The sequence below is a fragment of the Idiotropiscis lumnitzeri genome, chromosome 19 (assembly GCF_059441095.1).
Source record: "Idiotropiscis lumnitzeri isolate Australia: NSW breed Sydney's pygmy pipehorse chromosome 19, RoL_Ilum_1.0, whole genome shotgun sequence".
Lineage (NCBI taxonomy): Eukaryota > Metazoa > Chordata > Actinopteri > Syngnathiformes > Syngnathidae > Idiotropiscis > Idiotropiscis lumnitzeri.
In genome coordinates, this window is record NC_142409.1 from 8,124,837 (window position 1) to 8,150,994 (window position 26,158).

At 41.6% G+C, this 26,158-nt stretch overlaps 2 protein-coding genes across 4 annotated transcripts; one reads left to right on the top strand and one right to left on the bottom strand.

Moving 5' to 3' along the window:
* The first annotated feature begins 753 nt into the window (after positions 1-753).
* LOC148318332 (uncharacterized) lies at positions 754-13,384 on the top strand. The gene is made up of 5 exons (XM_088282320.1): positions 754-993; positions 5,070-5,146; positions 5,461-5,614; positions 6,530-6,575; positions 7,412-13,384. Exons 1-5 carry the CDS (start codon positions 893-895, stop codon positions 12,137-12,139), a joined length of 5,106 nt encoding a protein of 1,701 aa, XP_088138446.1. The 5' UTR covers positions 754-892; the 3' UTR covers positions 12,140-13,384.
* On the bottom strand, positions 12,423-24,019 carry slc22a17 (solute carrier family 22 member 17). Of its 3 annotated transcripts, XM_088282322.1 has the most exons (11): positions 23,700-24,019; positions 23,479-23,620; positions 21,797-22,318; positions 19,538-19,641; positions 19,303-19,457; positions 19,047-19,212; positions 18,188-18,312; positions 17,868-17,973; positions 17,560-17,783; positions 16,880-16,991; positions 12,423-16,405 (listed from the first exon to the last, which is right to left on the bottom strand). In XM_088282322.1, exons 3-11 carry the CDS (start codon positions 22,268-22,270, stop codon positions 16,129-16,131), a joined length of 1,743 nt encoding a protein of 580 aa, XP_088138448.1. In that variant the 5' UTR covers positions 22,271-22,318; positions 23,479-23,620; positions 23,700-24,019; the 3' UTR covers positions 12,423-16,128. The 3 variants fall into 3 exon arrangements, with proteins under 3 accessions (XP_088138448.1, XP_088138447.1, XP_088138450.1); XM_088282321.1 differs by having other exon boundaries at positions 23,479-24,019; XM_088282324.1 differs by lacking the exons at positions 23,479-23,620; positions 23,700-24,019 and adding an exon at positions 23,203-23,301.
* Positions 24,020-26,158: the final 2,139 nt, after the last annotated feature.

The window sequence follows — 26,158 nt, forward strand, 5'->3', positions numbered from 1 at the left end:
TGTTGCACTTTTGTCTTTGTTGTATACAGTAATTGATATTTACCCCATAGACAGCCGCAATAATTGTTTCAAAGTGTTAAATAAATAACAATTGGGTCGACCACGGCCCCAACAAGCAGTAAAATTCCTTTGCAGTACAGTAGGCCAACAGTTTTATAATTTCACCAGTAGGGAGCACTGTCGAGCTAATGTAAGCGTTAATAATAATAATGTGAGTTCATTTTGCAAATTCATTTGCATTCTGGCAGTGATTTGATGATTTGATTGTTTTTCTTAACCTTAAATGCCTAATTTATTTTTCTTGTATTTTATTCAATCATACTTATTTCCACACAATAAATGAATCACTGTGTATATAATCGTATGAATATATTTTGAACTTTTATATTTCGTTGTTATTGTTGTTACTTGCTTTATTACCTAAATTTATTAACACCCATTTAGATAGAGTAGGGGTCACATATGTATCACATAGCTCCAACTGTTGTGAAATGCACTGTATAAATAAAGTTGAATTGTATTGTTTTGTATTGTATACTGTATATTGTATTGAGATGTAAAGTCTTTCGTATGCAGACACAAGAATATTTAAATTAAAATTCGTCTTCTGTTTTATATTGCTTTTTTTTTTTTTACTTAGACCAGAATCGTTATTGCACAAGTACTTTTACTTAAATAGTCAGAGTACTTTCACCTACTCATGTGCTGTCTTTTATGGGAAGGGGAAAGTTCCATGGGTGCGTTAAATTTGACCAGCAGGACGCCCTTCGATCTCGTGCGTGCTTGTCGTGGACGGGTGCTCGATCTTGTGTCGTTCACGCTGCGGGCGTAAATTCCACACGCCGTGTTTAAGTTGCGCGTCAACCTGGATCTCCGAACCGGTTCAAATAGAATGTCAACATGTGACGCAGTACACTCGGAGCTGACAGTTCGAAGAGAGACAGCAACGCCTCCGCACGGGGAAGCACAAGTCGCATGGAGTTCGACTGCAACGTAAGTCCAAATCGAGTTGAATATGTTTTTGATAATTATTTTTGATGGGGTTTATGTCACGCTTATGTGGATTTTATTCGTGTTCCTCACTCGGGTTTTTTTTGCGGATTATCTGCAACGCTGAGCTGTCACTGACGCCGAACTTCGTTTACAAACTGCGTGTTTAAATGTTCGACGTACGCACGAGGCGCTTGTAGCTCATGGAGCTCGTCAAAACGACCGATTTCACTGGAGATCAAGTTATTTAAAGTAGTTCGGCATAAAGGTTGTTGAGTAATATAGTGGGTTTATTTTTTATTTATTTTGTTTTTAGTTCGGCGCTTGTTGCTGAACTACTAACACAATAGACATGTAATTTGAGCAAAAAGCGAAAGATTCGTTTAAAAAAAAAGTCCCTTTTAAATTGAAAGCATGTGCATAACATAATGAGTGTGGATTTCGATTTTTTTTCTTTTTCTTTTTTTTGTGGGGGGGGGGGGTACAAACCTTTCCTGAAACTGTACATTTTGTATGTTTGTACATAAAAGCGTCGCATCATTTTTTTGCATGTGTGATACAGTGATTGAATCCTAAGATGCATTTGTTGACGCGTGGGTAACTCTTGATGCACATTCAGATCTGCAACAGAACTATCACCATGGATACACTAAGACACTGGCTGCACAACTTCCATTCCTTTGCCATTTACAGGCTGAAAGATTTGCTGTGTGCTTGAAGTGTGACAGAGTGAAGGTGTGGGTTTTCTAGAAAACAAGTCTGGTTTTGCCCGGTCCTCGCTTTAACGTTGCAAATCTCTGCAGGGTCATTAAGATCCATCGGGATCAAACATTGAGGCTGTAAATCATTTGCAGTTGGAACATGTCAATTACGTATTTGTATGTGTTGACTCCACACCCACACTTTGTTCAGTCCGGATCCTTGTGGTTATGTAAGCGTTGGTTGCCTGAAAAGGCCACACACCCACCCTAGTAGTCCGGCCATTAAACCGGAGCCGAAATACCTCACACGCAATGTTTCAGGCTAACGAGTCCTGTCAAAGTAAACAATTTGTCATCAACCTGAATGTCATAAAAACAAACGGTGACATAATTCATGCTGGCGTGATAATGTGCAGTTATGTTTGTGAGATTAGATACCTTATTGTGGAGACTGGTGTTGTTTCATGGTGTTTGGAGAAGCAAGCGGTTTCCAATTCTATCGCTCAATAATCATTTTCGATACAATACTACTCCATCCTTAGAGCTGTTCATAACTAATTGCACCTTCACTTTTATACATTACAACTCTTGATCACTGTTAATTACAACCACAATAATGCACATACCTCATTGACAGTGTCAATCAAACTTTGCATTAATCACTTTGTAAAAGGCAGACCATTTCACACAGCACACTGTCATTATTTTATTGAAATCTTAATACGGAGGCTATGGTGTATGAAAAAAACAGCACCGGTAAACACAAAAAAAAAATGCAAGCAAATGCACATAAAAATGTAAATCTGGAAAAAAAAGAAAATAAAAATAAAACCAGGTTCCCTTTTGTTGGCTGGGTTGTCTCTTTCAAGTCTGTACTTGGCAAGCTTATTAGCAGTTTTTAGCGAGACAATCAGAATAGTTTCTGGACCCCTGAGGGAAATTGGTGTGTTACAGTGCGGAAAATATTCTAAGAATAACATTTTGGTTTGCTGAAAAATCCTAGAAGGCTCTGCAAGGAATCTTTATAGAAAATGAAAATGGGGGACAGGACTAAAAAAAATGGACAATACACAAATTATTTACAAACGGGTAATAAATCCGTCAATGATCGCAGACTTGAAACTGATAAGTCACTCGTTTAATCCCATAAATAGTCACTCGAGGAAACCCCTCAATTCTTGCGTTTTTCTGGATTTTGACTGATTTTGCGAGGCCAACAGAATAATGTGTTCTAATGCTATAAAAACACAGAGCTTGGACGCAAAAAAAAAAAAAAAAAAAGGCTAAGACGTAGAAATACGTCTTTGGGAGGCGGGGACTATATTTTTGAAAACGTATATGTATATCTTATGGATTGAATGAGTTAATGTGACGGTAAGACTATTCGGCAACAATTAGAGGTGGACGTCTCTGCGGCGGTTCTAAATGTTCCTTTCCCTTGCTGGGTAAATGCGCTGATGGCGACGAAGTGTTGCAAGTTCTCGCACAGTGTGTGTAATGTGCTTTGATTTCTTCTCTTGTCCTGCGGCAGTGTCAGGACATCTGCATGAAAAGGTGTGTTGGGTAGAAGATGTTCCTCCCTTCTTTGTAACTTTTTCACATGTCAGGTCATGTAAGTCTTCTTTTATGAGCCGGGCGTAGAGAGCAGCTGTGTGAGTGGAGTTCACTTTTGTATTCGGGATTTAGGATGCACAAGTCATGTGATGTCCTCACACAAAGTCAATTCCCCTGAAAAATAAAATCTGTCGTAGTGGGTTCATGTTTGTTTAAATGTCACATCTTTGTTGTGTTTTCATGCCCGCTTGGAGTCGTGTGGGATCAGCATATGCACACTTGAGTGGAAGTGGGTGTTTTAGCGGTGTCATCTGCGTGTAAAACAAAAAAGTGTGGTGCGTGCACAGTTGGATTATATAACGGCTGCTTATCAGTCGCACTGATTACATGAGAAAGCTGAGCTCCGGCCGGGATTTCAAAGAATCTCGCGTGTCATTTACTGGACGAAAGTTATTGTCGTGCGCATTTCCACACATCATTTTGATTGACCTGCAAAAGTTTCGAAGAGGCGTTGTAAAATCATAACAGTTTGATTGACACTGTTAGATTTGTTTCACTCTGCAAATGAGGAAAAGCACTTTAAAAATGTGACCTCATTGCAGGCTGAAACCTGCCTACGACTTTAACAATGAACAGGAACTCGATACAGTTAACAAAAGCCAAAGATGGAAAAGAAATCCAGCAATTGATTTTTGTTCTTTTTGATATATGACTGCTTATTGTTAAAAGAAAAAAACTGTTTTACAGGGGGGGGGGGGAGTCTCTGATCCAAATAAAGAGCTGATTTGGATCTACTATTGCTTCATTTTTTCTTTTTAGTCGGTGCATCACCAAGTGTGATATCCTGATTTCAACAATTCAGCAAATTCAAATTGAGATCGCAATAGAGTCAAATGCATTTTTCATATCGCAAAGGCTGCGACTGATTGATTTTGGTGTATCAGTAGTCTTTCTTTTATTTTATTTATTTGTCTATACAGAGTCATGATAAGTTTCATTTCTTAAGAAATGAAGTCCAAATGTTTATGTTTCATTGTTTCACAAAACCTAAAAAGAGTTGTTTAAATAATAAATAATAGTGGTGAAAAGCAAAATTTAATCAGAGATGGATTTATGTGTCCCTAAATGTATTTCTTTACACTGCTTTAAAAAAATGTTAGGTTCTTTTTTTGTAGCACCTCGGTTTGAACTATAGAACCTTGCTCAGTTTGGATTTTATCATGCGTGGTAATTTATTGGTGTGATGAAAAGAAATTCACCTGTTATTCCTAATTCTTAATTCATAAATATTACAAAATGTATAAGATAAGATAAGATGTCCTTTATTAGTCCCACAATGGGGAAATTTGAGGTGTTACAGCAGCAAAGATATAGGTACATTATTATTATTATTATTATCATTATTATTATTATTGTGAAAAATAAACGTATATGCCAGATAAAAAATGAGGGTTGAGTCCAAATCAGTGAAAAAAAAAATCACATGGAAAGGTTTACTTGCATCTCATGATTTAAAAAAAAAAAATTGTAAAAAAAATTGTTGCCCAATATAATAATTCACTTTTAATTAATTTGTGGTTTATTTGCCTTATTTATTGAAGTTTAACCTCTATGACCAAAACATTTCAGTAAAATAAATATGATTCTGTATTATAATACACATTCACTTATTGCTCGCAATATTTGGGAGGACGGGGGTGATAAATGGCACAATTAGAATTGAGAGTATTATTATCTTTTCAAAGACAGACTTTTTGTTAACACCATTTATGCGTTATCCCAGTGACTATAAACTAAATGAATTAATTTGATTTGACTTTGCAGACAGTGGGACGGGTATGAAACGTCACATCTGCCGCAACCTTGCCGCCGTGCCATCACACATGAAAGAACCGCCAAAGGTGAATCACCCGTCTGACATTTAGCCTTACGATGTCATGCGTTCTGCACACAGCAAGGATGTACACTACTCAAAAAAATTATAAAAGGAACACGGAAATCACACAGCCCAGATCTGGACGAATGATACATCCCATTTGGAAATCTTCAACCAAAACTGAGACAAAACAATGTAATAATTAATTAAACACTTATTTAACTCTTTCACTGCCATTGACGGATATATACGTCAAAAAATGCATTTGTTTTTTAACCTGGGCTGGCAGTGAATGAGTTAAAACACTTTTTAAGAATTATTTCATTTCATGTATTACAGCATTAACAATTCGAGCAGACAGACCAAGCCAAGAGGTGGATGTTAATTGTGGCACCAGATACACCACCTGTATTGTTTTCACACTCTCCAACAACCTGGACCTGGATAAATCGGAGATCAGCCTGAAGCGGAAACAAGATTCCTGTGTATATAGGTAAACAGCGACCACAGAAACGTTCGACCTCATTTCAATACAGCAGTGAGCATTTCGCATATGTTAACGTGCACTGGAGAGTATTTGAAGAATGCAAAGGATGCTGAACGGAGACAAGAAATTTCCTCAGGCGGGCATGTTCATGATGGGAAAATGCTGATTTTTAAAGCACTTTACAGCTCTAGATTAACCCCAATTATATAAAAACAATATACAAATAATATTAGGACAGTTGAAGAATTCTAAAAAAAATTGGTATATTACAGAAAAATAAAAGCAGTATTAAAAAATTAATTCATGAATAATTAATTCAAATTTGGGAGTGTTTTTGCCCACTTACGATATTGCAACCTTGGGAAAACACATCAATCCATGAACTATTAAAAGAACCTGTACTGCCCTTAATGAGAAAGTCCCTCTTTGTCTCGTCATGGCGTCATCTGTGGTCAGATTTCCTATTTCTGTTTACAGCACATGAAGAAGTGACACACCCTTGAAGTGAATTGTAAACACCATCAGACAAAACACAACCTCACAGAATATTCCGGAGGCATCTGGTCGTGCGTGTCGGAGAGCGAGCCTGTGTAGTACCGTGTGATCTTTGCAAACATGTCACAGAGACGCATTCCTTCGAAATGCTTTCATAAATGGATACAGGTGCGACTTAAGTGTGTGAAAACTGTTTAGCGAACGCAGGGGAACACAGGAAAGGAATGCCGGCCATCGTGTTGCTCGGCATTGCCGAGCTAAATGTTCGACATCTAATCCGTTTAAAACTCGAGTTTTGTTTTTTTTAAGGTTTGTCTCCTGATGACAAAAAAAAATGCACTTGGAATCGGGTTTAATTGCTCATTTAATGAATGACCTCTTATTGTGAGGACTTGAAACTAATCAAACGTTTGTTTTCTCCTTCAGTTCAAATGAGCCACTGAGGTGTAAAACTGTGGGCAGAAGCTTTCAGGTAAGGACCGATTATCACCACAATGAAATGAGAGAAAAAATAAAAGATAATAGACATAGAACGTGCACAATTTAGGCCAATTTTAATCTTTCCAATAAAAAATGTTTAGTAGCTCAAATTAGGCCTTTTAAAAAAACGGATTTAAAAAAAAAAAAAAAAAAAATTCTGATCAGATTATAACACTTTTCATGACGTATTTCTCTCTAAATCATCACAGATTGAATAAGAAAGGGTGGGGTGTGTATGTACTAAATAACCTGTTTGTCCAGGCCTGAATATTTTAGTTTCGTACACCTTGGGAACAGACACTGCAGACTCCTGTTGCACTAAAATTGCTTTAAGCGTTTTTTTGTATGCCCTAGTTTTCGTGTCATTTGGTTTTCAACAATTTTCTTACACGTCCGTACACTTGAAAGTGGAAAAACTAAAGTTTCGCTGCATTTGGTATTTCTTGGCGATATCAACTTTAGTGGACAGGAAAATGGCCTGACAAAAAAAGGCTGGCGTGTTCAATGAATGACATTTATACAAGCTGCTCTTGGGATATTGCTTCATTGGCACGAGAAAACAGCCTCACCGCTCCAAAACAGCCCCAAAAGAAAATTGCTAATTGTATCCCAATTGCAGCTGTTTTTTGTCGCCTGTCCGACACATTTATCACAAAGACTTGTGCAGAACAGAGGGTACAGTCCTACCAAATACTTAATCGTACATTATCAGAACCAAATGTATCAAGAACCAGCTATTTTTTCAATTAATTGATGTTTCTTGAATGGAAATATTTTTGGGGTGGAGAACAACCTTTGGTTACCATTGAGTAATTCTTGTTTTGACAGGTGACTAAAGCAACTTCACTACCAGACACTTCCAGCGAAGTAAGGAGCGAGTCTCCATTACCACAGAAGATACCTTTTCTGGCTGAGAAGGACAAAGACATCATCACTCTTGTTTGCAATACTCATAAGTCGAGAAGTAGACTTCCAGGAACAACTCTCTGCCGATCCAGTGAATTGGAACAACATCGAAAGGACTGTTCCAAGCTTGAGAAACAAACTGATGTTGAGGAGCTGTCTGACTGCAGTGAAGTCATGTTGTCTTCCGCTATGGTGACAGTTCTCGCCCCCTCTTGGAGTGGCCGACTGCGACGGTCCAAAAGATTCGAGGCAACAGGCAGTTTGGAAACTTTGTCAAATTTTCCAGGTGTGGCGAACTCTGAGGCCAGTCGTCCACAGGATTACTCTCAAGGGTCTCAAAGTGGTACGGGGAGGGTGTTCAACATATCGCAAGCCCAGTCAAGAGCGCCGTTTCTGAGTACGAGGCAGAACACAACAGGCTGGTCAACTAAAAGTGGTCCTCAAAGCTTGGACTATGAATTGCAGAGTAAAGTTGCTCAAACAATCTCGTTAGATGGAAGCTCTAAAGGAAGTGAAATCAAGAAAGCGCAAGCAAGTAGCACCTGGGATCTATACGGACAAAAGAGGACGCTACAAGATGGTCATCCGGTGCGACGCTCATCTTTGAGTTCAAAACCAACGACGAGCAGTCTCCTTCTGTCCCTAAGAAGAATAAACAATCAAAGCATAAACTCTAATAACCCAACTCTGTCTGAGGTCAAGCCAATGTCTTTGAAGAATGGCCAAGATGTAGAACTGTTCTCAACGCAGGAGCCTCAATCCTTTCACAAAACACTCGAGAAGGAAAGGTTTAAGCCGCTCCCTTCTTCTTTGTCCATTTCTCCCAGTTCACCCAAGACACAACCAGTTAGTTCTCCATCATTGACTAATCACAGTAAAATTGGCAGATCAAAAACAAACTTGTTCTCCTCTTTAACCATAAACAAAGCAACAACCGACACACCCAAACAACCACAAACAACAAATCGAGCTCAGCCCAGTCTTTCATGCTCGGGACAAGCAGTTCTCAGTCGACAATCATCGAACAATGAACAGAAGTGGATAGATTCAGGGAGAGGTTTAAATCCTTTTTCTGACACTGCTGTATTTTCACATAAACATATTCAGTATGACTCCAGTGTGCGCTCAGAAAGTGGTGTACCTTCCAGAAACACACCTGGGTCACCATCTTCCAGGTGGCAACAAAATAGTCAGAAGGGCAGTCCGACACCAGTTCTCACCGACACACCCAACATCATAAACAAGCCACACACACCCTTAATTCCTCTATTTAACAATAATTGTGACACACCAGCTCTAAGTCTCACGAATAACAAAAGTCAACTCTCCAATAGTTGCGGCAATAGAGCGACAACTGAGCCAGTTTGCAATGATAGCGTCAATTCTTTGCAGAAGCCACCGAAAGGAGGCCCTGGTAGAGTCAAAGAGAAGCATTCGGACTTTTCGTTTAACAAAGTAAAACTGGCCAAACAGCTGCACGAGTCCAGTTTGAAAAAAGTAGAACTGCAAAAGTCTCAACGTTTGCCCGAGAGGCAAACTTCTCTGAGTCAACCAAGAGATTCCATGAAGCATGATGTCAGTAGTAGCTCAGTTAAAGCACATGTGAGTGAATTGGCACCCTTTTTGTTAAATCCAAATCCCTCCGTGTCTCCGGAGAACAAATACAAAAATAATCAGAGTTCACTCATAACAAATAACGCTAACCAAAGCAAGACAATGAAACAATTTTCATCTCTTGATAGCACCCACCCCCACAAGAGTCAGGTTGTTTCTTTGAAAAATGTCTGTGGTTTCTCACAGAATGAAAACGCTGGTCCTTTGTTTCAGTCCAAACCAGATTCTCTTCAGACTTTCTCTACGTCCCAAACATTAAAAGTCGCCAATACAGTCACCACACCTCTTGGCTTTATAAAACATTACCCCGCCACCTCAAAGCCTTTCCAACCAAAAGATGTATCCCACCTGATGGCAAATGACTCTTCCAAAACTTCTCCAAATACTCCGGCCATGACATCACGTCCCCAAACATCCCCTGCCACCACAATTAGTCCCACCCGAAAAGTGGGAGGCATATTAACCAATCATTCAGATAAAGACAATAAGAAATCCCCCCCAGGTCATGGAAAGAGAGTGAAACATGTCATGTGGGAGGACTCAGAGAATTCTGAACCCACTAAGAGTCCAGATCCATGTGTCCTAACCAGTCCATTAACTCGCTCAAGCTCTCAGCGACTCATCAGAGCCCCATCCATCTTCTCTTTTCTAAGATCAAGCAGTCAAAACACAAAAAGCGCTCCTCTTTGCACGACATCACACAAGACCTCTAACTTGCAGGTGGGGAAAGGAGACCACTATCAATCTTTGTCTTCAGACTCTGCGGATCAGAACATGAGAGAGGGGAGAGAATCAAAACTAAACCAGAGTAATGCAATGAGCTTTGACCGAGAGAGACGGGACCCAACCCCGTGCAGACTGCAGAGGTCACGGTCCTTGCAGGGAGATGAATTCTTATATTATTCAACTTCTCTCACGCCCTTGTCTGACTTCTCAAATGGATACAGGGTCCGTTACAGCCCCCCACCGTACTCCACTCTCATATCCAACCGGAGTGAAACGAAAAAGCCAATTCCTCGGACACCACTCTTTCAAAATGTCAACGGCAACTCAACTTATACCACAAATCATCCTTTACATTCCCAACCAGTTGCAGATACCGTCTCACCTCACTCAAAAACATCCCTTATAAATTCACCCAAATCATTGCCTTCTCCTCTGCAGAATAAAATGTTATCGCATGAAAATTTATTGTATGCTGTTTCACAAACAGATGAACTCAACAATAAGTATAAGCGTGTATGTCGTAATCAACAAAATGGTCGCATATTACTTATCGAGAGCAGAGTTGACGTCATACCACAAACGCCGCAAAGTTCAAAAATGGACATAACTGCTTCTGCTCCAACGGACACTAAGCCTGAATCATTGCAACTTTTGACCAAGACGCTCCCTTCCGTGGAGGCAAAACCAAGTGAACAATCACACAGAACTCTTTCTAATCAAAGCTCAAGTGGCAGCAGCTCAACCGACAGTCGGTCTGTGGGTGACGAAGTCAGCAGCAAAAGAATGAAGGAGAGTGTGATGGGTAAATTCAAACTATTCTCAGTAGAGAGCAACAATGAGCAAAGCCCAAAGAGACGTCGATTTGTGATGAAGAAAAGTGTCAGCGCGCCAAACGCCGAAAACGAGAAGGCCAACAAAACTTCAAATAAAATGGACCAGGTTATCAACATACTGAGGCAAACATTTGGAACGAAACGCCCTGATGACGAGCTATTTCCACGGAAATGGAGGCAAGCCTCTGAAACGCCGTCTGTCAGCGGACTGAGCAATACCACCAATGCCTGTGATGCCACAGTTGAGAGCAACAGAACTCCTGAGCGGGAAGAACAAGAAGCCAAGCCGAAGGACGACGAAAGGGCAAAACCTTGTGAAGAATTGACAAAGAACAAATACTCCCTCATACCAAACTTATCCGTACAAACCTCTATGGCGGAAAAAGAGTTCTTCATTTGGCCAGAGCAGTCCAATCCCAAAGACCAAGAGAAACTAAATTTTTGTCCAGCAAAATTGTCTGACCAGAATGATATCACCAATCGAGCAACCAACCAGTTTCTTCTGCGTGTCGATCAGAGTCCCAGTAGAAGTCCTAATCTCACCGGTGGCCATTGTACTAAAGTCAGAAAATCTACATCCAGTTCCAAGAGTCCATTCTCCCCGTTCTCATCTCTTTCCACCCACTCACCATTTCCCTCACCCGATGTGGCAGACGACAGTGTCTTCTACAGCCCAAAAATGCAGCAGAGAAAGGAGACCTTATCAACATGTGAGCCGGGAGAGGGAATAAGCCTGGTGAGTACACGGAGAAGCCGGGCTTCGACGGGTCTGCCAAGTACGAGTCCGATACAGGGTGAGGCATCATGTTATGCTGATTTAAAGTATGGCATTGAGCCAGGGAGGTCCGTTTCTGTGAGTTCTGTACTTTCCAGTCGCCCGTCAGGACCTGGGCGAATCTCCACCGGCCCCAGATTCATGAGTGTGGATGATCTCTCAGAATCAGCCCCAACATACGGAAAAGCGGATGAGTATTTTAATCAGTGGTTAGAGAAGAATTGCAATCATAGATCAATTCGTCAGATGCAGTCCTACTTCCCAAATGACGACGGAAAAATTAGATCAAGATCTCTTCCTCGATCACTGACTCGCCGTCTGGCCCAGTGGAGCTCAGGTGTTTCTGTCTGTCCCCCTGCAGACACCACAGCGTCAATGTCACCTCATCGTTGTTGTCCCGATATGAACACTGGTCAGTTTGACTGGGATACAGTAAGCCCCCCAACTCCGCCCCCAACACCTCCTTTATCACCACATTCCAGACGCATGTCCAAACCCCCCAGCCTTTCCTTGCCCACTTTTCCCAGTCCAACTGCAGAACCATTGGAAAACCAGTCCCCCAGGGGACATTTGCCCTCTCGGAGTTATGTCTCCAGCCTAAGCACATTTGAAGAGTCCTCAGACAGCAGCTCGGATACGACAACAGATGATGAATATTATTTAGAAAAAAGTGACGATGACGAGAAGGAGACTGAATTGTAAAATCAGTCATTTAATTGCTAGTTTCTCTTCAATCTCTATGACGTAGGGCTTGATATTGTAAAGATACCAAAAGTGGGGAGAGAAATGCAACAGGAATGTGCAAAAGAAAGATTCGAATGTAGGCTGACAGTTATGGCAAGTGATTTGAAGTGGCTCGTCTTTATTGGCTGCGTGTATACAAGCGTGGCGTCAAGACGACATTTAGTTTGGAAACATTGGTACACTGTAAAGCAGGGGTGGGCAAACTTTTTGATTGGTGGGCTTTTAAAATTTGACAGAGGAGCCGTAGCAGGAGCAGTTGAACGGAGTGTTTTGGTAACCTCACTTCATCGGAGAAAAAAAAAAAAACATTTAATTTTAAATGAAAATGAACAAAAAGCATTACAACAAAATATCTGTGTTTGACACACCAGAGGTTTTAGAAAATAAAACATTAACAAGGTTTAGTCATTTAATTTTTTTCAAGTTTGGCGGTCCGAATTAAAACGTTTAGCGGGCCGCATGTGGCCCCCGGGCCGTACATTGCCCACACCTGCAGTGTAAAGCGACGTATGTATGCATGTATGCAAAATTATGCTTTGCAAATCTACGAAATAATGGTTGCTTAGCACTCATTTTTGACAGCTGCATGGCTTCAGTGCGGGATTTACAGCTTTGGTGTTTTTTAACCCTCAGGTTTGATGTCTGATATAAAGAATTGATTTTATTCTACTGAGATTTGTGCTTGTCCGTCTGGTTCTTGAGAGGAGAACATTTTATTTGTTTATGTTTTGTGTATATAAGAGTACTCTAGTACTGAGATCTAAACGTATCTCATTATTCAATCATTTTTAATATTTTTTTTTTTAACGTCGCATTGTGAATGGTTGCTGAAAATGTAGTGTTACTTCCCGTCTAGGCAGAGCCACTACACTGAATTGGGCTTTATGCACTTGCTCAGGGTCATCTATGACCATATGTTTCTTCTGCTGCTAAGCAATAACTCCCCTGGTGAAGGAGGATAAATGTTTAAAAAGTCAATATTTGTACTTTGTGTGCTTGAATTTGACTTTAATGTTTTAAATTATGTTTATTTTTGTAGCCACATTTTTTTTTAAACTGGTAAAGGAATCAGACGGTATGTGGTCATTTTAACATTATAAATTGCTTCATACAGTGCCTGAGATTGTTTGTCCAATATTTGCACAGTGACAATTCAACGTCCTAATATATGCATTTTATAAATAAATGTAATGTTTCCAACAAGCTCTTCGCTGGGAGTGAATATGTGCCATTCATTTTGTCACATAGTGTGTTCAGTTATTCCATCAGATGTCTATTTTGCGGTTTAAAAAAACCCCATAAAAAACACACACATTATAGTCAGCCATAAAATAGTCACTGGTCCCGAAATCTTATGTTGGCGATTGATGCGCTTTGCATCATTGATGTTCTGTCTCATCGTATTTGCACCAAATAGTTCGTTGCCCTAGAGACAACAGACCTGACATCATGCAGGCGTGGCCGCTTCTTTCGTCTCCTATTTTGAAGGCGCATTATGTCATCATTTAGAAAAAGTATGGTATCGGAAAGAGTGGGTAATACCTCCAAACGGTTCTTGAAGTATTGGAAATTTAATGTATACAAAGAAGTTAGAACTCGACCAAAAGGCTATAAATCAAATTCTGATTCCATAATGGCCAAAAAAAGCAGACCACTCTTGAGGTAAACAAATCTGTTATACAAAAGCGACAAATGTGAATCGTATCGGCTTTCGCACAACAATAAACTCTCACGGGGAGGTGCCGCAATTAACATTCAGTACATTTGATCTTCTCTGGCAGGCACACATGGGAGGGTTTGGTATGAATTTTCAACTTACTTATAATGGTTTGAAAATATTCCTTTGGATAATTAAGTCACTTGTTAGATTTTCTTTATGATTCTGATTTCACTCTTGAAAAAAAAAGTACCCACCAAAAAAAAAAATAATAAATATTTGTGAGCACTTAACTCATTCACTACCAACAGAGTAAAAAAAAAAAAAAACGGAACTTTGACGACTTTAGCCGTCAATGGCAGTCAATGAGTTAAGCACCTCTATGGAAAACTGTGCATTTATTCACTAGTAGTTTTACGGCACTAGTAACACTCCGTGGCTCATCTTTCCTTCCCCGTGCATGTCAGCTTTCACAGCCTTCCACACCTTTGTGTTAGAAATGTCTCTCTCGCCTTGCAGTCATTGTTTCATGACCAGGGTGGAACATTCCGGGCCTTGTTGTGATTTATCCTTCTTCCATGTCATCACACAATTTTGTTATTTTTCTTTCAGGAAATGATTTGTGTCTTAATCTTGGTGTGCTTTTCTTGACACGATGGTGTGAATCCTGTGCCTAAACGTGTTGGTAAATGCCGAGGGATTATCGGCCAGTTGTTTGTTGCCAAGTTGTTTTTTTTTGGTACATGTATTTCCTTTTGTTTGTTCAGCACCTGCTTGGCGGGTGGCGGAGCACACTCCCAGCGGGGGAATTAGCAGGAGATAACTGGATTAATGTGGATCATCATGTGTCAGTATTGAAATTCCTTCACACGCCGTGTCACGTTATTACCGACAGGTACGGTCTACGTTCTTCCCCATTCTGTCGACAAACATTTGCCAAGTCTAGTTTATCTCACACAAGTGGTCTGCTTTGGTCAAGGTCCTACATGAGCTGCAGAATGTTGACTGAACCAGTTTTTATTGGACGTGAAATCAGGTTACAGAGTTAACTGGGTCATCATTGAGCAATCCGTTTTCAGACACAGTATAATCAGAGTCGAGGTTATTAAACTGAGGAAGTATTCAAAAGTGAGCAAAACTCCCTTCAATTGGGCGTCCCCGGCGCCTTCTGTGCACAACTGAGGCGAGTGAGCTCACCCGCATACACTTTTGACTGCAGTCACTACATTCAACATGAGCAATAAAACAGTCAAGAGGATGAATGATAAGGAGCTCGGAGGGCCCTTCATTAGCTACCGCGGAGCTTCATCATGGGGCCCTTTCTACAGCATTGACAGACATTCAGTATTCGGCTTATATTAATAACCGTGTGAGCTTTTCCTTATACACGTCTATGCTGAGACTTTGTATCTAAAGAGGTACTGTAAGCTTCTGAGGAGCGTAAAAACAAGGCCTTCAAAGTGCTTCCACACATGCAGATAGGAATGTTGCGACATATTTCGCCTCCATGCCTGAACCATAAATTAGAACGTATCAATAGAAAATGTACTGCTCAGGCTATTTGGGGCAATAACAGCTTACTGAAGATAGAAATACTCTGGCTCCGGGCCAATTTAACATTTTAACTCATTCACTGCCAGCGTTGGTAGAATGAATTGACTTTTTGACGTATATAACCGTCAATGGGAGCGAATGAGATCATTGGATTCCTTATACTGATTGCGCAGTGCAGTACAACTGTTTACTTGAGCAACTCTGTAACTTTGAAGGCGTCGTACCAAAGTGCTTTACGCCGCGCCATCTCCTCTGCATTGCGTACTGAAGTGCACATCTTTCAGACAGACTTTAAAAAATAAAAAAAAGAGCATTTCAAGAAAAGTATTTACAACAAACAACACCTTCGAGTGTAACAGGATACATCTGAGAACTGTGCTCTACGACAGACGGGGGAGGCGTCAGCTCACTCGCGTGAAATGAAGACTGAGAACAAAGTGACTACAACAACAAAACGTGACACACGCCAGGGGCTGCAGCGTGGCGCTCGCTCGGGAGGCAGCTGCGTGTAACGGATGATGAGAACGACATCCTCGTGTGTTTAAATGGCGCTAAATGGAGACTGAGCCACAAAGACGATTGCGTTGGGAAGATTTCAATGAGTGGATCATCAATATGAGTTGAAAATCTTAACAGCCCTATTATCTCTACTCTCCTTCCTCCATCAACATAAATGGACGTCGTGTAAATGTTCCAGTGGACTTGCACACAGCTCCTCCTATTCCTCCAGTGTTGTTTAAGTCTCTGGGTTGGGCGTGGCCAACAACGGCACATTGTCCCGCCTCCTCCTGCCAAGCGGGGGGCGTCTGTACTGCTCCCCGTCGGCCAGAGTCTGAGGCAGCGGCTTCCTCTTGCTCTCAGGCAACAGCAGGATGGACAACACGGCCAGCAGGGCCAAAGAGGAATAGACCACGTGGTGCAGGAAGTAGCCGTAGTGGTTCCTCAGGTCCATGAGTGGCGAGCTGAGGCGCCCCACGCAACCCAGGGCTAGGACAGCACCCACGCCCGTCCCTCTGCAGAGACACGTCCTAAGCTATTATTGCGCCAAAGCACTCATTGGCATTGCTGGGTTTTTTTCACGTTTGCTGTATTTGAGCTCAAGTCAAAGCAAAAAAAAGGATTACTTTGGCGCCATCTTATGACAACTTGGAGCCAAAAAGCTATGTTGAAGAGTGTTATGTGTGTTTATTTAGACAAAAGTAGTGTTTGGACACCAAATTATTAAATATTAACTAATTCACTAGCAGCCAAGTTAAAAAAAATGGATCTTTGACGTATTTAACCGTCAATGGTATTGAACAAGTTAAGTTAGCTCAGGTGTTTCGTTTAGACAAAAGTAGTGATTTGCCACGATTTTATGGGATCTATAGGCACTTGAATAGATATATGAACCGAAATAGATTATTTGTAGTCAATAGATAATCATTTTGGAACCAGTTAAGTGATGTTATTGGCGCACACGTATTGATCCCTCACAAACTTCCTACCTGATGACAGTGGGCATGATCTCCGCAGTGAAGAGAACGCAGAGGGAGGCGGTAGCCTGCGAGGAGAAAAGGCCCATCACGGAGAAAACGGTGATGGCGTTCTCGCTGAGATCTGAAGGAGGAAAGGCATTCAGAATACTGAATTTCCTCATCACTATTAGACCATTTAATAAGACACATATCAGGTTCGCTAAATGATTTTTGTTTTCACTTTGACATTGAGTAATTGACAGTGTACTGGCAGTGGCGTATAATGTAACAAGAATGCTTTCCTGTAAAGGAAAAAAATCATATGCCAGGAAGAAAGAACACAAAGATCTACGCGTCTTCCTCCAATCATGCCTTTATTGTCGACTTGATTGCTATGATATCATACTATTAATGTCAGTGACTTCCTTGTCCCTCAGACAGTGTAAATCAAGTTCTGACATTCCAAATGTGAGTGCAGTGACCTGACCTGAACTTCTGCTTGGTGGTAATTTGCTTTAATTCATGTGGTTTAACTTTTGTGCCACACGAGGGAGATGGAGACTCAAGACAATGATGTCAATTGGGCAGACTAAGAGTACAGACCGAGCAAATGTGTGAGGATAACAACAAACTACTTCTGCAAAATGTGAATTTGCGAACCCGCCTCTCATATGGGCTTTCCCGTGATCAAAGAAAATAATCCCGCTTACACTTCATGAGTCCCAGGAGGATCAAGGAGGCCAAGCCCGTCATCGTCATGGAGAGCAGAAGGATTCCTCGCCGGCCGCACCTGTCGACGGTCGCCCACAGCAACACCCAGGCTCCGCCCCCCGCGCACACTGACAGAAGGTACGTCCAATAGAAGCTGGGAACCGTGCCTCGGACATCACCTCGGAAAGAGCTGTAGCAGTGGCTGATGCCGTGGGAGATGAATCTAAAGGCGGCATTGAGACAAACATTGAAAGCGTGATGATTTCGCAATTCAAAATATTTGAAGCAACCGTGGCGGATGACTCACGAGGTGAAGCCAAGCACGCAAATGTTCTTCCAGATGTTCCTACTGTGGAACAGCTCAGGGAAGGACAGGTGGGGACGTGAGGAGGGCGCCGGCTCCGAATCAATCTCTGGTGCCGACAAATAAAAAACAACGGCGATACAGAAAGCAATAATGTATCATCTTGCATAAAAAAAATTTGCATGTGGTTGTTGTTGTCTTTGCCGCCTGAAATTATCTACTGTCGCTTTATATGCTAATGAGACTTAAAACAGACTGCATGAATAATCACTAAGCTCTGTGATGAACCAAAATAAACAGCAGAAGTATCGCTGCCCGCATACCTGTGAAGCTCTCGTCATCCCTCGCATCTCTGTTTGAGTTTCTCCTCTCGCCGAAGGAGTTCATGTCTCCATGTCGCTCAGACAGCAGAAGCCAGCGAGGAGACTCTGGAAAAACTCCAGGAATGCTGCAGGCAAAGTGACGCGTAAATACAGCTGACCTTTACCCAGCATCATTCTATTGGAGCATTTGTGATTTGGACCTTTCAGTGTGGAAAATAACGACCAGGGGGGTCACATGCTGAATGTAATAATCCGACTTTTTTTCTCTGAATGTGCAACAGAGGTTTTAAGCGACTATGCACCCTTGACATAGTTGCTTTAATCCAGGGGTGGGCAAATTTTGATTGGCGGGCCACAATGGGTTGTAAAATTTGACAGAGGGGCCCGACCAGGAGCAGATGGATGGAGTGTTTTGGTAAACTCACCTTATCGGAGAAAAAAAATACTTTTAATTTGAAATGAAAATGAACAAAAGCATTACAACAAAATATGTCTTTGATATGCCGCAGTATTTAGAAAATAAAACATGCACAAGGTTTATTCATTTAATTCTCCGGATTAAAACGTTTAACGGGCCGCATGTGGCCCCCGGGCCGTAGTTTGCCCACGCCTGCTTTAATGCATTCTGACACGAGCCCGAAGTGCTCAGTCAGTGTGATGAGGGAGTGAGAATCAATACAACCCCAAAAAAAGGCCTGTCGGATACAATCGAGACACTTTATCAAATGATAATCAGCATTCTGCCCACAGTTCCCGCATCTTTACTGGAATTAATAAACACATGCGACAGATAACAAATAAGCACAGCACATGCTCTCATTCACAATTAAGCTAACATGCAGACTGCGCTCGCTCATACCCGTAGCTCAGGAAGAGCATTAGAGGGGCAGCACCGGCTCCCAGCAGACCTCTCCACGACTGACAGCCAAGGGCCACCGCCAGCAGCAGCAGTTCCCCGGAAACCGTCATCAACCCCGCCAATACGGTTGCTATCAGCCTCAATGAAGGCTCGCACAACTCCAAGCCTGCGAGAGCAACCAAACGCAATTACCTCAACGGGATCATGTGTTATCATTTACAATTTGTTGGTTTCTGGAAAAAAAAAAAAAACCTACGAGAGATGTAGAGTGTGAGGTAGACACCAGCGCTCGCAGCCGCCAGACAGAAGCGCATGACGATGAAGATGGAAGGGAACGGGGAGACACACACCAAAACGCCAAATACCACTGACAGAGTGAGTGACGTCAGTAAAGTCTTGGAGCGGCCGATTCTGGAAAGAAAAACTAAATGTTGCTGTTGGCTTATTACATGTAGAAGAAATAACACCGAAAATAAGAACAGTTGTGTCACCTGTCAGCGGCAAAACCGAGGCCGAGACAGCCAGTCAGAGCTCCCAGGATGAAGCACACCTCCTCCACGGGGACCAGCCAATAGCGATCGCAGACCAGATCCCACTGCACAGAGATGCACGGTTCACATTCACGTTTTGGTTGACGTGTTGACGTTTGAATTGTATTATATGGTGGTCAGAGAATATTTGCACTTCTGCTCAATGCATTTACTGAGACCGAAACGAACAACACAATGCGATCACATGAAAAGTCATCATCCACCATTAAAAACACTAACAAATGAATCACGTTCGCATTCACATCACAGACAAACAAAACGTCTCTGAGTTGGGATGTAATAAAAACATGACTTTTAATCACATTCAGGCAAGCCACTGATTTTCATTAACGACCGAGCTGCTAATGTTGCAGTCTGCGCAACGCTGAAAGCTAAATGACTTTTTTTTAATGATCTGGTGAGAGCAACAAACAGCAGGAGAAGAACGGCGCAGATGAAAAGCTTTTGCCTAATTGGAGCCCGGGCGCAGAAACATAAAAACGCTTGTCGAATAATCTCAGCCATCCTGTTGTTCATTCACAGACTCCCAACAATACACATGAGGCCGTGGTGCTGCTACGGGTGGATGCAAGTCTGAGAAATGCTCAACAACAGGGGGGGGTGGGCAAACTATTTGATTGCCGGGCCACAATGGGTTCTAAAAATCTGACAGAAGGAGCAAATGGATAAAGTGTTTTGGTGTCCTCACCTCGTAAATACATTTAATTTTAAATGAAAGTGAACAAAAGCATTCCAACAATATATATATATATATATGTCTTTAAAAATCCACAGAATTTAGAAAATAAAACATTAACAAGGTTTATTCAGTTAATTTTTATTCAAGTTCAGCGGGCCGGATTAAAACATTTAATGGGCCAGATGTGGCCCCTGGGCCGTAGTTTGCTCAACAACAAGTGGACAAACTCCCCCGACCAGTTTTGTGACTGAGGCTCAGGCACGGTTTCCGTTGTGCTTTGACAGAGGACGAACGAATATCTGTGTGACTTGTTTGAATAGTAACAGTCCCTCCCTGCTTTTAGCGATCAACATGAAATTGAATTCATCACGTCCACAGCTGCGTCTCTCGGACATGTGACGTCGATGCTTCATAACGCACACTAAACGCAAAACTATTACGCGGCGATTGTCTATATGGATGTGATAAACGGCAACTCCACTTGCGGTCTTAACTGTTCCTGCTGAGCAATGCAACGCGTTACAGCACCATGAGGAATTTGCGCAGCACGATTACTCAACAGAGATCCATTTGCAAATATATTCCTGCTACATCAACCCCTTAATTTGTGCTCTCTCAGCTCGCAGTGTGGGCACGCAACCGAACGAGCCAGTGTTGAACCAGTGTGCATGTTTCCCATTTGAGTGGGCACAGATGTGAACACACACACACACACACACACACACACACACAGAGGCCAGAGAGAGAGCAGCTTGCATGTGAAACTGCAGCAGGCTAACACACAATTAAAAGGCAACGAGGAAGCCAAAAGGTCCAACGGCGAAATCCCAAAATACTTAGAAGAGGGAGAGAATGCCTGGCCATTATTGCGTACTTAATAGCACTCGCCATCATCACATGGACATTATGCCATCATTTTGGGATAATTGCCTCGGTATTGCACAATTAAGTGTTTTTGGTAGAGTATTACTGTTTTAATGTAGTATAGTTGCATGTAACGTATCGTATATCGACGCTTGATAATAAACCGCAAGACAAGCACATATTATGTAATTGAATACCGTGACCTTGTCCTTTGACCTCTGAGTCAAAGGCAATGAAATTGCCTCCAGATGTCCCTGACGAGTCACAATCAGGAGGAAGGGACGAATAGATGGGACAACTATGACATAATGACTGTGGGCCCACAGCTGTCATGGAGACAGATGACGATCCGGACAAAATGTCTGACTTGGGGATTTCATTTTCGGGCTGTATGACCAGTGACGCAAAAAAAAAAAAAAAAAAAACACGAAAGGTGAGAAGGAGGCTGAGAAATAAGAGAAGCCTCTGGCAACAGGATTAACGTGTGATTGTGATCAAATATTTAGAACGCTTACGCAAGGAGGCGTCACACAAATGATATCTCTGACGGTTCACCTTGAAGGCAACGTCACGGGAAAAAAAACAGCAGTTGCATATTGTGTCTAAAATGTCAAAAAGACAAGACAGTATGTGCAGCTGGTGCTCAGGAGTTTTACCTCAGTTACAATGTTGTTCTTCAGCCCTTCCGTGATGTTGTAGTCCCAGCCGGACTGGCAGTTCACCACGTCCGACTGGCTCCCATTGGCATACTGCTTACACTGGGAAAGATCTCCGCTGTCACCAGGCCTCGGACCTTTCTCCCAGGAAAGGGACACGTTCAGCAACTCGGGCGACGGCGACGGTCCCGGCAGGTGGCAGTGGTGTGGCGACGAGAGGGTGAGGAGGGGGTCGGAGGAGAGCAGGAAGGCCAGGAAGAGATTTGGAAGGATGGACAAAACGATAAGGACCCTTTGCTTCTTCCGACCCAGGGCCAGTACCATCACCTCCCCCGTGGGAGGCAGCGAGGGTGGGACTGGGAGGGAGGTGGAGGATGGGGCGGGGGAGGACGGCACGGGGGACGTGGGGAGGGACGGAGGAGGAGCGGGACAAGGGGAAGGGGAAACAAGAGGGGGGGAGTCTGGCGATGTCATGGTGGAGGGATTGACTGGAGGTGCTGGAGGTTAAGACGTAGCAAAGACCTATGAGAGGAAGAATAACACAAATTTCAATAATCAGAGATGGGAATGCAGAGGCTGTTTCCTGTCAAGTGATCACATTTTTTATTCTTGAAAAGCGCACCTTGAAAGTCCATTTTTAATCTTGGTCTGACATCGTCGTTCATCGTAAATTAAAATTTGATGCACGTATAGTTCAACTAATCAGAAGCTGAATGGAGCTGAACCAATCACCAGGCCTTTGGGAAAGCGTTGAGAGCGGAATCTACAATCTGATTGGCTAAAAGAAGAACCATCAATTTACTTAAATGATTTTTATGATTATTTTTTTTATTTTATTATTACCCAATACGAACAAAATATGTATCTATGTTTATTTACATTGTTCTAGTTATATTTACATTTTACTCTACTGTCTGCCTTATAAATAATCGGTTCTCTTTAGAAGTACAAATAAAGACTGAGTGAATGAATACAAATATTTACATTATGGTATCTTCGACCAGATTTGTAATAATTTCACATAACAATACTGGCCGCAAATTATTCCTGTCGCTGGGAACATCAAACAATCTTCTTGAAAAAGACAATGGACTGGGAATATCGTACTTCTCCAAATCTGTTCCTTGCTACTGCTGCGCATGTTTTTTTCCAACTTGTAAAATCCCCCAAAATGAATAACTAATTAATTGACAGCTCAAACACAAATGACTTTACCTCTCTTTATTCTTTTTTTTTTTACGCGTCATCATTATTTTGTCAAAAAAATTATAATAATATGCCCATTACAACAATCCGTATGGAATAAAGGGAACAAAAGTAAAACTATTAGTTAAATACTCAAGTATACAGACACCTGAAAAATTGACTTAAGTAGAGTAACTTAATTGTAATTCGTTACTTCCTACCACTGCATGGCAGCCTTAATGCACATGTTTCTCCTTTAGGTGCAAGCCTGTGTTTCCCTGCAGAGAAACTCTTGGACCGAGGAATCCCACCGGGTTATGTAAGAGTTTTTTTGTTTAGTTTTTTTCCCCCACAAGGCGTGGAAAACGTGAAGGGAATGTAAGCCAAAGGGGGCAGGAAGCGCACAGCTGTGAAACGCACACCTGCCCCCAATACAACACAGCGGTCATAAATAAACACGATGACTGCGTGATTTGAAAATAAGCACGTTAACTTACCCTCTTTTTAGGATGTTGTTATTTCTGTGCTGCGTCGTCACTTCCAAACGTCCCGAACATTGCGGAGTGCGAGCCCAGCCTGCTCAGAGTACTTCCACGACTGTCAACGCACATTCGCCTTGATACCTGTCTGCTTTGTGTGCTAGTCCAGAAGAAAACGACATTACTCAAGGACAACGACAATATGAAAATAATAAATAAATAAACACGTTGACCCACACAAGGACACGGTGGTTGTGTTTTAGCTAACACAGTTGCCGTAATGGTGATGAAGCTCGTCGGGCGAAAGGCAGTCCGAGCCAGACGCTCCTCCTCTATTCCCTCGTTGTTTTATTAAACGTTATATTTTCCGATCGGGTTCGGTCTTCCAATACAAAATAAGAAGATGGTCAATACTGACGAATTGTCATAGACAACATCTGAGAAAAATGCATGTCGTCATCCAGCCGGTTTCGAACAAAGAGCCTGTGGAGAACTGCATTGAGGGAAGGCTTGCTCGAGTCTCCGCCGGCGGGTTGCATTTCGGAAAACTTCGGCTCTAATCGTCAATATGTCGATGACGTCTTGTCTCGGCGTTACCACAGACATCGTCTATCGAGTGCAGAGCAATCGTGCCAAGATAGATAGATAGATAGATAGATAGATAGATAGATAGATAGATAGATAGATAGATAGATAGATAGATAGATAGATAGATAGATAGATAGATAGATAGATAGATAGATAGATAGATAGATAGATAGATAGATAGATAGATAGATAGATAGATAGATAGATAGATAGATAGATAGATAGTTTTTTTTTTAGCAAACATGTCAGTTTGCATTTTCTTTAATATTATTAATATGATTGACGGGACAATAATTGATGTACCAAATACTTTCACAAATCGCTACTTCTTCATTGTTACAGCTCCAGCTGCTGTTTAGTTCGCTATACATATACATAAAGTTGTCTTGTCTTGTATTGTATAGTATTGTATTAGACAACTGCACATACATTAGTTCGCCGCATCGTGGCGCCACACTGTGACGCTTGTCTCAAGGACCATCTTCACTCTACTGCAAAATAACTGAACTCTGATGTTCAACTCACAAAGCACGGATCTAATGACTTCTCTTTTCAGCATGAGACCAAAGGATTGTGGGATTTAATTTGCACACTTTTTCTTTACCATTATCTCTGTCATTTAAAAGAAAGATTAAAGATGCTGGATTGTATTTTTTCCTTACCATTCATCTGCATTAAAGTGGCAAAATAGCAGTTACACTGAGGTACAGCAATTTTCTACTTTGGGAGAGAGAATTTACACCAAAGTTGTTGTTTTCCACTATTAATGTGAAACTGTTCATAATTCCCTCCACCTTCACTTATTAGGCCGCAGTTGAATAAAGAAGCAAATAGAGAGAACGGTTTAGATCTTAATTTATTGATTCATAGATTGATACATTTTGTATTTATGAGGTGGAAAAAATGTCAATTATCTTTTACGTATATGATTCAATTAAATGATTCAATAAAGGTTTTCAAATTGCCACAGTGAGCAGGTTATTCTCACTCTATGTGATTTGATTCCCGAGATAGCGTCTGTGAAATTCAAAATCATCTAATGTCTGGATTTTCAGCGACATGCTTAGTGTTGTTGTGGTCGGGGTTCAGATATTCTGCTGCTTGTTGGGTAATTTGGTGGGGATTAGATGAAATACAGTCTTTCCTCACTCTGTGGAGATGTCGCAGTCCGCAGGACCACATATTGCCCCACACGACGCTGCGGGACATTTCAACAGACACGTTTAGGTCAAACAAGAAGCCAGTGTTTGGTGCTCAATATGGGATGGCCACTGCGTAGTCTCACATGTTTCGCCACAGCAACATGATATAGATCACAGAAGTGAGTGTGTTTTTTTTAAGTCCTTTCTACAAAACATTGAACCATTTTGTTTCAAATCAATTATGAAGGAGATTATTGCGTTTGAAAGCGATTCAAAAAATGAGAGTCTTGATTGAGTCTTGCAATTAGAAATTCGCGCCAGACAGGCAGATAGCTAAATATTAAGGATGTACTTTAAATGTACTTGCCTTATCTTTTATCATCTAATCTCTCTCTCAATTATCTTAAATGAGCATCGTCGTTTCAAACTTTCCTACTGTAATCTCTTTGTGAACTTCACAATTGGAGATTTTGAAAACGATATTGTCTTGAGCAAGCAGATATATTTATATAAAACAAGGGTGTCAGTGGCTTCCCCTACCCCCTCCTCTGCGTCTCCTATCTCTGCGTCCCTTCTCGACCATCACAGCCACAGGAAGGCCCTGGCAGCCCCGAAACACTGATACTATCTCTACGCTCCCTCATCTCCATTCTCCGCTGTGTCGAAATCTTACCCATCTCACAAAGGGAAACCGCTAGTGAACAACGGTCCGTGACATGACGTCCGTTTCTGTGGCTAGACGACTTATGGTAAATGATGTGGCAGGTGGATGCCATGTTCCCTGATGTATGATACAAGACATAATGTACGCAATGAATGGGAATACATGCGGTTGCATCATATCGTGATCTGTGAGAAAAAATGTGTCCTTTCACTGATGTCAAATCTGCAAAAGATAGATAGATAGATAGATAGATAGATAAGAACATTTTTGTAAAATATTTTTTTTCATTGTTGTCTGAGCATTT